The sequence below is a fragment of the Megalobrama amblycephala genome, linkage group LG1 (genome assembly GCF_018812025.1).
Source record: "Megalobrama amblycephala isolate DHTTF-2021 linkage group LG1, ASM1881202v1, whole genome shotgun sequence".
NCBI lineage: Eukaryota > Metazoa > Chordata > Actinopteri > Cypriniformes > Xenocyprididae > Megalobrama > Megalobrama amblycephala.
In genome coordinates, this window is record NC_063044.1 from 27,673,844 (window position 1) to 27,688,185 (window position 14,342).

The 14,342-nt window shown below is 36.2% G+C and overlaps 1 protein-coding gene across 2 annotated transcripts in view; it reads left to right on the forward strand.

The window, feature by feature from the left end:
• Positions 1-3,076: 3,076 nt before the first annotated feature.
• The window catches only part of fam20ca (FAM20C golgi associated secretory pathway kinase a), a 76,223-nt gene continuing 64,957 nt past the window's right edge, over positions 3,077-14,342 (forward strand). For both annotated transcript variants that reach the window (XR_007184499.1, XM_048187173.1), the window contains exons 1-3: positions 3,077-4,210; positions 8,410-8,591; positions 13,091-13,169. Coding sequence is in view for 1 of the 2 variants with exons in the window: in XM_048187173.1 (XP_048043130.1) it covers positions 3,657-4,210; positions 8,410-8,591; positions 13,091-13,169 (815 nt within the window). In the remaining variant the exon portion in view is untranslated. The remainder of the gene's footprint in view (positions 4,211-8,409; positions 8,592-13,090; positions 13,170-14,342) is intronic.

Sequence of the window (14,342 nt, forward strand, 5' to 3'; positions counted from 1 at the left end):
GACAAGCCATGCCGCTCTCACGCCACACATCATGTTCTCATGCAGTGAAAAATACATCGGAGCAATGAGGACACTGACAACGCGTCGACATACAAGACAGGTTACTTTTGATATGAAACAAAGTCTCAAATTTCAAATTTTGTCATTTTTAAAGCGGGGTATAATGATATTATTATATATTTCTGTGCCAAAAATACTCTTCCAAATCCTCACGAACTTCAGGGTCTTGTTTTTGAGTATGGGCCTGTGTGAGGTCAACAGGGTCAGAATTCCTTGTACGGGAATTCACTTCACCCTCTGTTTTCGGAAAGACTACAGCATATCTATCTTTTATAAATATGATATGAAGGATGCTATACTACTCTATAGGTATTTAAGTTTAACATGAGATTGGCAGAAACTGTGTGCGATACCCCCCCTTTAAAGAAATTTAAACAATAAATATTGTTTTGTGGCTCTTTGATGTGTCATGACAGATAGATCAAGCGGCTCATGAACCGATCATCTCTTCCTACTAGTTCATTTATAGCATCAAATAAACATGAATGAACAAAAGAAGGAATGTTGTTTCAACTGTGGAAAGACGTCAATACACACCATTTTTCAAGTTCAGATCCACCTACATTAATCTGCTAACTCCCCTGACTGCTTTATCAGACAAAATAGCAGATTCGGAGTTATGATTGGTTAGATCGCCTGTCAATCAAAGACCTTATGTAGCCCCACCCCTTTTCAGCGCTGCACTCGTTGTCTTTTGTCTTCCAGTTTGTATTTCCACAGGGATCTTACATATTTATGAATTAACTGCTCGTTTTAAAATCTTCCCGGTCTATTGACATTTGTTAAGACATCTGCTTTAAACATTACAATGCTCATGATAACTTTCATGAACTCTACAACAAGTAAATCCACTTCACCAGCTAATTATTCTTTGACAGTGATGCCATAGAAATATACAGCACTACCGCAAAAACGGAAGTTCAAAGACAATATTATAAAGATGGTGACGCACTTGTTTCTCTGGCACAGAAGGTGTATTGTTTTACAGAAAATTTCCATACTATGGTGAATAATAATAGATCTAACTGTACATTTAATGTAACTTTACAGTAAAATACCGTTAAATGTACAGTTTTTGGAAGTGAAAAAGAACAAGTTATTGTATAATTTACAGTAAAAAAAAAAATGTAAATTGTCATTCCCAGAATTCCCTGCATAACACTTCACATTTGATGTATTTTCGTTGAATTTACTGTTTTTAGTTTTTTTTCCCTATTTAGTTATGTGCATCTAATGTTGTTAAATTAATGTTTATTGCATTTTTTGTAATGTCATGTGTGCTACCATGATGTTTAGTGTTTGTGTGAATGACATTGTGTGCACCTTCTATATTTTAGTATTGTCCTTCTCAGCTTTTGGAAAAGCTGCTTGTGATGAACTCTGATTCATCATGTGACTCTCATCGCCACTGTGTTTGGTGGTTGTCAGTGTATTAAAAAGGTACAGATATTAGTTCTTCAATTGGTTGGTAAATTAACATTATATCAGTTAATGAACTGCGGTATGTTACTGTAAATTTAAGTTAAATCTTAAATATGCTACCGTATTTTTTTACGGTAAATTTCTGGCAACCACAGCTGCCGTTTTTTTTTACCGTAAATTTAACAGAATTTATTTATTTTTTTACAGTGTACAGTTTAGAGTTGGTATGCTGTGTGGACACAACACATCATATTTAAGGAATTTTTCTGAAACCATATTCATAGCTCTCCTACACTAAGCAATTTCCAAGAGTTTTAATGTGACCTTCATAATAAAAAGAAAAAAACTTTGTTTATCTGTTAGTTTCAATAAAAATGAACCCTGAAGCTGAAGAAACACCCACACATGTTTTTTTTTTTTTTTCTGCAAAACTATTTCTGCTGTTATTCCTGCAAAAACTTCAACTGCAGATCTAGGAAATATTAGGGATAATTTTAGCAGCAGCTGCTTTAGATCCTGCAGCAGAGATAAAGGAAGACAGAGGGGTTCCAGTTTTTGCAAGGCAACACATATAGCAGGACTTTTTGTCATATAACACTGAGTTCTATGCAGACATAGATACTGTAAAGTTCGACAAGGTCGATTAAAATACCTTTTCTTTTTAATTAAAATGTTTGCAATCAATTCCTAAACCTAAAACGGTGATGTTCATCAACAATCTAATTTTTTTTTTTTTTTTTTCTGGCATAATTGCATAGATTTTTAACATTTAAATCATAGTTATTTAAAATATTACAACCTCTCATGTCACCCCCAGGGCTCTATAGTGAACTTTAATTAATTTTGAGACATAATTTCTTATCTGCTAGTTTTGAGTCAGTAATAATCCTTATTAAGACAAAGCAAAGAAGATAAATGCTTGCCCCAGACACAAACCATGGCAAACTGCCATATCAAATTCATAATTCTTGTAGTGTACTGTTAGTCTGATGATAAAATCCTGCCATTGTTCTGATGAAAATGTTTTTATCCTCATGCATTTTGATATCAAACTGGCAACAGTATTACATCCTCCTCTTATGAGGCTAATCTTTCAAAATATGTCATCAGTTTGGGAAAATGTATTCAAATTGTCTAGAAAGTACTTTAAACTAATTTGAATCTTAAGTCTCAGTGTTTATTGCATATACAGAAGTTGGCTTTACATATTTAAATGCTGAGGTAATGATGACCCCAGCAGATCACAACACCATACACTGAAACTTTTCATGAATAACATTAACAAACACTATCTTAAAGGGATAGTTACCCCCAAATAAATATTTTGCCATCATTTACTCACCCTTGTGTCCTTCCAAAACTGTACGAATTTCTTTCTTCAATGAGGGTAAATTCATGTTAATTGAGATACTTTTTCCAGGTCATATGAAGACATGATTTTCATTTAGACTGATTTCTTAAATAATCAAAAAATTTAAGAACATTTGATTAATATATTTCCCTTAATATTCACATTGTATCTACTGATAAATTAAGCATTATGTAATGTTTTTACTATAGTTTTACCACCACCATTCACCAGTAACGTTAAATCTAATGCGCACGAGCGCCCTCTGTCTTCACAGAAAGGAACTGCACCAACATTCCAAGCTGAATATCTTTTGAGTCGCTCTTCCTTGAGTCTCTGGACTCTCAGCCAATCTGAATGCTGTGACGAGGAGAGGCAGGATCCCAATATTTAACACACAGGGCACTGATACATCTACACCTGTCACTGACTGCTCTTCATGAAGAACTAATGCACTTTATCTCCCTCTTCACATACTGCAGAAATCCACACATGGGACTGCTGATCCGACATCCGTGCGGTTCTTGAGAAGTCAAACGGCGGTTTTCTCGTGCTTTGTCATTATTTACCGGGACATTTTACAGATGCGCTTTATCATGATGAACTGAAGGTGTAAGGATGCGGCAGGACATCTGATCTAAACCAAAATCATCCGCGCAACTATGCCGAAGAGAAATATGTCTTGATACACCTGGAAACACCAGGATTTTTGCACCTGATTTTTGAACATGGATCTCCCATCATAAGGAGGATTACAGTCGGACACCACATGCGCCCTTAAATATCCTTTATTATAGGCTGTATTATATTGTTGCAAGGTATAAAAATGATCCTTTTCCGTAAATTTCGCGTGTTGATTTTAATGGTGTTTCTGGTCGCCTGCACCATGCACATCATGATAGACCTGTTACCCAAGCTGGAGAAGCGCGCGGCGGGCTCGAGCTCCAGCGCTGGAGGAGGAGGCGGCTGCTCCTGCGCTCACACCCCGGGCGAGGAGTCTCGGTCCTGGGCCAAACAGCGCGGCAGAGCCGCCGCCGCCGAACCGGGCTGGCCTAATAAACACTCTTTGAGATTACTGCAGGATTTCAGCAATGAACCCAACTCCAATCTCACTTCGCACTCACGGGAGAAAGTGACAGAGAGAGCCGAGTCTGAAAAGAGAGTGAGACAGCTGCAGTTGGGCTCAGAGAAGAGGGGTTTGATGAGAGACACCGTGAGCGGACAGAAGCAGAGAGCTGTCCAGGGTTCCTCCAGACTGAAGGCGCTCTATGAGAATCCGCTCTATAAGACTGACCTGCCTCATCTCTCTGAAGATGACACCTTATTCAACCTCAACACTGATATAAGATTCTACCCCAAAGCTGCCGGACAACAAGAATGGCAAGTGCTGCTTTAAACCTGGCGTATTGTTATTTTGTTATATGCTTAAAAACGAGCTTTGAAGTCTTATGGTCACATTTAAAAGAGAACGGGGCTAGTTGTCACACACGGAGGTTGTCTATATTCTGGAAAAGAATGTTGCTGAAAATGACTTATATTACATTGGAGATTTCATATTTCAAAAAGGAACAGGTCGAGCTGTATATTTGGTGTCTTTAAGTAAAAAAAAAAGTATGGTTCAATACATGTATTGTTCATGTATTGCTGAAGGTGGGATACGGGTAAGGTTAGGGACAGGTTTTATGGTTTAAGGGTGGGTTAAGGGGTATTGAAAGAGTCAACAGTGTAATTTCAGAAATTAATTACAGCTGTAATTACATGTAGGTATTATAAGTACATGTGTACACAATAAGTGCATTGGCTAATCTAAATGTTAGTACATAGCCTATAAAGACACTTATATGAAGTGAAAGACACTTATATGAAGTGCCATGTCTTGCTAAATGGTTCAATAGGTTTAGTTTGTTGATACAACAAGATGTTTCTATGGTATACAAAATTGACTTGACGTAATAAATCTGTCCTGAAAAATACTGAAATGTGAAAGCTTGCTCCAGTCTTGCTTCTTAAGAGATAATATAAAGAAAAGCATTGACAGCGATTTCTTATATTTAAACCCAAAGCATCAGGAAAAGATGAATAGAAAGTGCAAGTTTAAATGGCTTTTATGCATTTGAAACAATTTTCTATGTCCCAGTTATTATGCATAATTACAATGTTAATGGAGACTGCGGTTCTAGTTGTCTCGCAGGAAAGTTGTCACAACTTTAAGATTTATAGTCAAAAAAATCCAATTAAACAAAATGCGTTTTCTCTCGCAGTGGTTTTGTATGTTGGTTTTAAGCATCTAGTTAACAAATGACACATTAAGATAATATAAAGGGATCATTTTTGCTGTTTCGTGAATTGTTTTGTGTTTCACAGTTTTCCTGTTTAAATTTAGCTGAAAAGTAAGTTAAATCGTTTGTAATGTGTTTTAAATGCAGGTATCTTGTGGAGTATTTCTGTTTCACTTTAGGTCATATTTCTCGAATCATATTTAACAAACATGTCGTTCCCATTGTATAGCTTTTTTGTAGTCAAGAACCTACGGTATGCGCCTATACAGAAACTCTGAAAGAGTGTTGAAAATCCAAAAGCAACTGGGAAAACTAGAATGGCAAGAATGGCTAGAGCTAAGAAATGTTTCTCACGTCACACCCAGAGGTCATAAAGTCAGATTCTCAATGAAAATCGAGAATGAAAGTAATAATTAAAAGAGGGATGTACGTCTATTTTTAAATGTAGAGCTAAAAATAAGAGCACATATGTTGTGGAAAGATGTGATACTCTGGCTTTTATAATTTCCAGTTCATACTGACTCATTGTGAGTGTTAAAGCTTTGCTGCTAGCACCCATCTCTGTTCCTCTGGTGTGATGTGTTGTTTTCTTCAGAGCTGTCAGATGCATTAAGCTGAAGGGTTTTTTGTTGGTGTCATGCCCTTTGTTTGCTCCTGTGTCCTCTCTTTTTGTTCTTCACCCGGCAAGCTCTGGCGTCCTCAGGGATATATCTCAGGGAGAGCTGATTCTCTCTGCCTTTAACCATGCCTGAATTAACTAAACATGCCTTTTAACCATGCCTGACTGATCCAGATCCAGATTAACTAAACAGGAACAGTTGAGTTAAAAGGCTTTTTTAACAGTGTTTTGTTAATCACTAAAAATGCATGTGACAGTCTGTCATCCAGATGCTGTCACATTACAGTTTAATATTGCTTTTCATGTTTTGTTGGAACGCAATATTTATAGATATATAGGCTGAACTCGTGTCTTTTTTTGCTTGTGTGTTATTGTGAGGTTAGGGGCCTCAGGGAAATGAAGTACAGCTGATGTATTCAGTCATTCCACTGTCATCACAGTGTGGCATCAGTCCAGCCAACACATTCAAACATGCTAACCTTCATTTAAATAAAATAGCTTTCACAGTCATCAAACGGTATACTAAACGGTTTTTGGAATTCAGTAATGGGATTCATTGAGGCTAGCATGTTAGTATAATTTAAATAAATAAAGCTTAAAACAATTTAAATAAATTACACTCTCTCTTCAGATAAAAGTAGAGCAAATTCAGGTCAAATAAAGCTGATTTTTGAAGCACACAGAATCTACACAGAAAAATCCTGTAGATTTAGGGTAACAATGATGTACTAAAAACAGAAAAGTCTTTTCATTGCGTTTTTTGCATACAGACGACAACGCTGTCAAAATACAGATCTGTGAAAATGACTAAAAAAGCTGTATTATTCATGCCAGGCCACTAGTTGGCGATGTCACTTTGTAAAGAAACACTACGCTCCTATAGACTTAACACTTAATACATATGCACATGACTTCATTGTATTCACATATTTGTGCTTTTGTAGTTTATTCAAAAACATGCACTTTGAAACCCGTTTTCAAAAGTTTACAAACAAATGCGTTGTCGTGTAAATGAACGTTTATAAAAAGTGTTTTGTTTTTAGTTGAAAGTGGTGTCGTGTAAACAGCCCCTCAAACAATCATAAAGTCCTGCCTACCCCTTGCATGTTTTTATTAGGTCCCTTGTGAAAAAAAAAGCATGATGAATGTACTGAATGTGCACTTGTAGTGTACTTCAAATCCTAAAGGTATATTTAAAAATACTGTACTTGCAGATAATATAATATCAATTAAATAAAAGGCCACTTACAATAAGTGCGCTTAAAGTGAGTACATGTTAATGACTATACCCTGGTTTCACAGACAGGGCTTAGATTAAGACAGGATTAGGCCTTAGTTTAATTACGGAATTTAAGTAGCTTTTATAATTGTGTCTTAGAAAAAACATTACTAGTGTGCATCTTGAGACAAAACAATAACACTAACATATTTTAAGATATATAATTGAAAGTTGCTTTAAGTTAAAACGGCTCAAACATGCATTTCAGTCTTGGACTAGCTTAAGCCTCGTCTGTAAAACCAGGGGTATGTGTCTTAACACACTTAACTTTAACCATATTTCAAAGAAAATATAAGTAATTAATGTAATTACATATACAAGATGTATTTACGTCCTATTTAAGTGGGTCAAAAAACACTCTTAAAGGATTAGTTCACTTTTAAATAAAATTTTCCTGATAATTTACTCACCCCCATGTCATCCAAGATGTTCATGTCTTTCTTTCTTCAGTCGAAAAGAAATTAAGGTTTTTGATGAAAACATTCCAGGATTATTCTCCTTATAGTGGACTTCAATGGGCACCAAACGGTTGAAGGTCAGTTCTGAACTCAGCGCCAGTTCCGTTTTTTCCGTAAGTAGAATAGGGAACGCGCAGGACATACAGCGTAAGCTTTTTGAAGAATACGAAAGTGTGGTTTTGGCGGAACTATTTGGAAGGCGATCATTTGTTTATATAAAGCATATACATTTACATTTTTTTTTCGAAAATGACCGATTGTTTCGCTCAATAAGACCCTTATTTCTCGTCTGGGATTGTTTAAAGCCCTTTGAAGCTGCACTGAAACTGTAATTTTGACCTTCAACCATCTGGAGGACATTGAAGGCCACTATAAGGAGAATAATCCTGGAATGTTTTCCTCAAAAACCTTAATTTATTTTTGACTGAAGAAAGAAGTACATGAACATCTTGGATGATATGGGGGTGAGTAAATTATCAGGAAAATTTTATTTGAAAGTGAACTAATCCTTTAAGTTCAGTTTGCATTTATATAAATTTAAACTATAATACATTTTCATTTAATTGTAAATAACATGCAAATAAGTGTCCGAACACATTCGCACTTAAGTATATATTTTTTAACGTGATAAGTACACTTTTTAAAAGTATGCTAAAGTGTACTTCTTTTTCACAAGGAGTATATTTTATGTTATTACTAAGCTCAGATTCCACCTGGTTATAGCAATAAGTCCTGCTAGTTTGTCTGACTGTATAAAAACTATATTTTACACATTTACACTCACAAAGTTGCATGGCTTTTATCTCATTTTGGGTTCATCTTAATGTTATAAGACTAAGTACAGTATATTAAGGAAACTCAGTTCACCCATAATGTGGTTTCCTGTTTTCAGGCAGTATGTGTGCTAGTAGTGAGTAATGTCCTCCACCGTCCTTTACCGACAGGCATAACGAGGGAAACGTGGAGGAGGAGGAGTACAGTCCGGCAGGGGAGGCCAGTGCTGAGTCATACCCCAACTGGCTCCGCTTCCACATCGGGATTAACCGATATGAGCTGTACTCCAGACACACCCCAGTCATAGCGGCCCTCCTGAAGGACCTGGTCTCCCAGAGGATCACCAGCGTAGGTAGGTTCGGAAACTTCAGGTACATGAGCTGCTCCTGTTTAATGGAACAGCCCAGCTGAAGTTGGATGGCTCTAGTTCCTGTGCTGTCATCCCAAAAGCAATTATTGCCAAGTGGTTGACATGAGCCAACTAGGTCAATGGTGTGCAAGTAGTCATTTTGGTTAAATTACAATGAATTTTGTAGGCTAAAGGGGCTTTATTGAATGGATGTGCAATACGCATGTTTGAATGGATGAGGAATGTGAAAATCATAATAATTTGAGAAAATTGTGCACTTTCCACAAATAGAATACACTTGGTAGTGAAAACTTTTCGATATGTTACATAAACTTATCAAACATAAGATTAATATGCATGAAAAATAGCTCATTTTAAACACACGTTAAAAGTTGGTATTATTTTTTTGTCAGAAATTGCACTGTCAATGAAGCTCAACCATTCTCCACTGTTACCAAAGCTATTGTAAGAATAACTGTAAAGGTTAAACAAATTAATTTAATCTATTAGTGAACTACAAAAAAAAAACATTTTCTCCCAAACAAGTTAGCCCCCTAATTAGTTACTGTATTTTGGCTTAATCTGTAAGCCTGTTACCAAATGGGTATAGTTTAAAAAACTATATGTTTTGTTTAAGATATAAAATATAAGATATATGCGTTGCGTTCTTTAACGGTCCACCTGGAAACAAAGCCATCGTGAAGCCAAACCCCCTCATGGAAGAAGAAAGCTGTCGTGTTTACAAGTGTGACAATGAGCGCTTATCAGGATCAACTAAATGCAAATTTTTGAATGAATTAATTATTGGTTGTAAACCGGTATGTATGTTATTGTATCAACTTTACATTTTAACGCCCCTAAACATGATGGTGAACAAAACAACTTGTGATTGGTTGCTTTACATATCAGTCAGACAGCCTTTGGCCAGTCCTTGGCCAATGAAAGCTGTCAGTCTGAGGGTTTGGTTACGCAAGACTATAGTTTTGGTAACAAGGTCGCAAATCTCTAAAATAAATTAAAACTGCTCATATAATATTTAGTTTGACCTCCTGTGGTTGACATTTTTGAAGGTTAAACACGTCCTTTCACTCTTCATTTACTGAAAAAGGGGGAAAAAATACTATTTTCAGACCCTATTTTGTCTCCTATTCGTGTAAAGTGCCATTTGTACATATTTTATTTAGAAGCTTGTGAGGTATACAGAATGATCCACATAGACATGTTTGTGTGTGCATGCACTCAGGCACTTGAGATGGCTAGTAAACATCAGGACCTATTTCTGTAGGCAGAATGATGGCAGAAGCGGCATGCACACTTCCTTTTATTCCCAAGAGAGCGTGTGATTGACAACCACTCTTCTTCCATTAGTCTGAAAGTCCACCTGAAGATCTTTATGTACTTTTTTCCTGCCCTGAGCACATCAGTCTGATACATCTGTATTGTGATGCTCTTATAAAAATAGCCTCTGACTTAAGAAACTATACTATATGAATTAAAAATAGCTCATAGATGATGACGTGTGTAATTTCTGTGCTACTAGTGTCACCACTTTAGCATACTTTCAAAAAGAGTGTTTATTACGATAATAATATGCTTTAAAATAGTATACTTCAACTGACTGTAATGTTTAATGTTGCGATTTAAAAATGTATTTTAATTTTATATTATTTGCACTTTTAGGTGGACTCAAGTGTGATAAGAAACATAGTCATGAAAGTGTGCTCTCTTCAAGTGCACTTAAGTGGCCTTTTATTTCATGATATTATCTGCAATTACCGTTTTTTGAAATGCTTTTAAGATTTGAAGTACACTACAAGTGCACATTCAATACAATTATGCACACATTTTCACAACGGCAAATACAATTTTGACAATAATGACTGTTTTCAAGCAGGTTTCCTGAACACTCCCCCTCTCCGCCATTGGTCAGACATACAGATAGTACCGCCTCAAACATAGCAATGTGTTTTAGTGTCACAGAGAATATTTGGGTTCACACATAGGTATTTATCATAAAAAAATAAATATAATAATAAAAAAAAACAATCACCTCCTAATAAGAATTCTTTGTTCACTTTTTACAGTGTGGTTCAATACAGCTTCTGGAACAAATAGCACCTTGCTTTAGGTAGTTTTAGTCATATTAGGATCAATTAAAGTTATAAATTCAGCACTTGGTGAAATACTCTGCTGTGATTGCAGCGCTTTTAAAAAATTATACTAAAATAGGGTTGCTGGCAACATTTAGGACACATTTAATCAAATAAATAGAGCAGTTCTCCAGGGATTGAAGCAAATCAAAAGATGCACAGTTAAACAATACTTATTTGTGTATGTGTAGACCTAGATACACTAGATAATAACACTAAGAGCTACGGAATTATGGCTCTGTTCCACTAATGAGTTCAATAAGACTTTAATGCTGCAGAATTGCACAGGTGCCCTCTGGGGAAATATGATACAGAATTTTTGGATTACTCGACGTAAAGCCATATCAGCCATCTTTGCTGTCCAATCTCATTAATCAGCCTGACAAAAACATGTTTTCTGCTGATGTAAGGTCAGTTTCCTGACTTTGCTTATAGTTTTAAGACTTCCAGAACTAGACTGTCTGGATCTGGCACTTAAAAAAAAAGAAAATGAGAGACATGCAATGACACAGCCCCAGCTGGGAAAGCCACGAGAAACATGACTTCACTCTAGACAGTATGGTGTAATTTTGGGGGATTATTCGCTTTGTAGTAAATATGATTTGTTGTGACTAAGTTAAGCTGCCAAAGGCCTGTGTACACGCAAACCGCTTGGGAGGGGACTTCATTTAATCTTCAAAAAGTTTAAAATGCAGTCTAAAATTCTTAGACTAGGTTACATTTGATTTTGAAAAACATTTATGCCACATACACATTTAACACATTTTTTTTTTTTAACTTATTTCCATCCAATTTATGTCCTAATGAACTTTAATTCAGGAATTTTGAAAACATCTTCATCATTGTACTATAATGCATGTATGAATCAGTGTTATTTTAGATGCTATTATAATTTTTATTTATATTTTATATAAATATATAATTGTATGTTTTCCCTTTTTATGTTAATTTTAGTTAATTTAATATATTATAATATAATAATTTAATATATTATTTCAGTTTTAGTTATATTAAACATCAAGTTCAACTAAATTAAAATGAGAAATGAAAACTAGCTGGAAAAACTAAAGTTTTTAGTTAATAGTTTTAATTAAATGAGTATCACATCATTGCATCACATCACTGGCCTTGATTATTTATTTATCATATCAGAAATATCAAATTTATACAGAAAAGACGGTTCAACCGTATTACTATGATTGGGAGAAAGTGCAATGCGCAATATGGCGGAATAAGTCCCGCCCTCTAAATAAAATGGCCAATCATAAAGTCATCGTATCACTGGAGCTGCTGTTAGAAGCTCCATTTCCTATAGAAACAGTCAGATAGTTGTTGGTGATTTCAAATATGAAATTTAATCGTAAAGGCTTTTGCACACTGATTCCGAAAATTTCATATGCGTTTTTTTTTTCGTATTCGTGATCCTAAAAATTTGTCTCGCACAGAGACCTTGCACACTGAGTCCGATGCGTATTAATGAATCCGTTACGAAAAAATTCGCAAAACAATACAAAATGGAGACTTCAAGCAGTGAGAATGATTTAGTTGTCCTCTTTTCTTAAATAGAGGAAATATTGGGTCCATCCAATCCCGAGATTGCGTAGAGAGAGAGAGGAAGGAGAGTTCCACCTCATCAAGGAGCTGTGTGATTATCCCAAGCATTTCAAAGTTTACTTCAGGATGTCAGTGGCTCAGTTTGATGCTTTGCTAGTTATACTGGCACAATCTGTCTTTATATTCTATCTCTTTGTATTCTAGATGGCATTCTGGAAAAACGCAGAAAATCAAACCTGATCTGAATTTTTTTATGATGGACGAAAGTTTCGGAGACAGTTTGTAAACGTGATTGACACAACGTGAGGTCGTATTTATTTTTAACGTGCGGAAATTTGCGCATTTCGGACTCTGTGTACAAAGACCTTAAACCTTGTGAACAGTTTTGGGGAATTTGATGTTTCCCCATTCAAAGAGATAGGAGCTGCACTTGCATGCCCGAGAGGCGTTTCAAAGATGGCCGCCGAGTGAAATGACTTATCTTAAAGGGACTTTGCAAATATCTCATATCTCAAATGTTTCATACTCTTTGACTCTCATAAACAGCAGATGGTTTCTTAGTCTTGTGAATCTGCTTGTGTTCATGAGATTTGCTGACAGTCTTACAAAATGCACTGCTGCTTACAAAACTGACTCCAAAACATCACAGCTAATACATTCATGTGTGAGTTAGAGCGAAAGCTATTTAGCATGAATGCTGGAAGAGAAGGTTGTGTTAGTGTGTGGGTGTGTGTACATATTGTCTTGTTTTTAGAAAGCTGGTCGGCTGGTGTTACAGTAATTATGTTCTTTTCACAGCTATGAAGTCAGGCGGCACTCAGCTGAAGCTCATCATGTCATTCCAGAACTACGGACAAGCTCTGTTCAAACCTATGAAGTAAGTGATACTGCAGTCTTTCATTTTTCATGAATGCATTTCCAATAGAGAACCAGTTTTTCAGAACGTCCCCTGCATACTTTCATCCCAAGTGTATTTATGAGGCGTGGACTAAGCCTTTTGTGTTTCAACACAAACCTGTTTTTCTGCTGTTGCATGTTGATTAAAGGGATTAAAGGCCCCGGTATAATTCAAACGAAATCGAAGAACGAACTGATGTGACATCATTTCGAACAAAATCAGGCCAAAACGAAGTTCGTTTTGTGTTCTTTTTGGAAGTTCGAAACTTTCAGGAAAAGTTTGCTCCAGCTGCAAAACACCTTCGTACTACCATTGGTCAGTGATGATAACGTAATAGGAGGTGTGCGCCGAGGCTCCGCCTTCACTCGTGTGGAACGAGTCTCTGACTAATTTCGTGTGTTTGAGTTCGTAGAGGTAAGATCTCCGCGGGTGAAAACATGAACACACTGGATAGCCGCTTTATAATACAAAATGAAGTTGTGCTTGTAAAAAAATGAGGCACTAACACCGTTTTTCATGTTTGATACTGTAAAGCTGCTTGCTTTTAAGCAATTAGTTGAATAAAGTGCTATATGTAGACGTGACGAGTGCTAATTTGCAGAGCTCATGCTAACATACCAATGTTGTTATGATCAGACGCTTTTCTGATGCTTTCTATAATAAATGCTTGCTGTTTTCTCATTTTTGTTGTTTATTTTGTTACTGAGAAGAAAGTGCACGGCACATATTTACATATTCATCTAACAGTCGCTCTCAGCAGTGTGGGCGGCGTCAGATGTTTGTTTACAGTATATCGCTGGTCATGCATTTCGAACTTCGTTTTACCCCTAAACGAAGAATGAAAAAGAACTTCGTTTGAAGTATACCGGGGCCATAATAGTGTATGTAGTTGCAGTCTTTCTACATGTGTGAAATATGAAAAGTATGTTAAAAATAGAATAGGGTCAAGAAATGAGGCACGCTCGAATCAAACTCACATCACCACATGAGTACCAGGACTCAGGCCTAGTTTCACAGACAGGGCTAAGATTAAGCCAGGATTAGGCCTTAGATCAATTAGGACATTTAAGTAGCTTTTATAAACATACCTTAGACAAAAACACAAACAATGGCAGTCACATATCAGTGCAAGTTGCTTTCAGTTAAAGGATT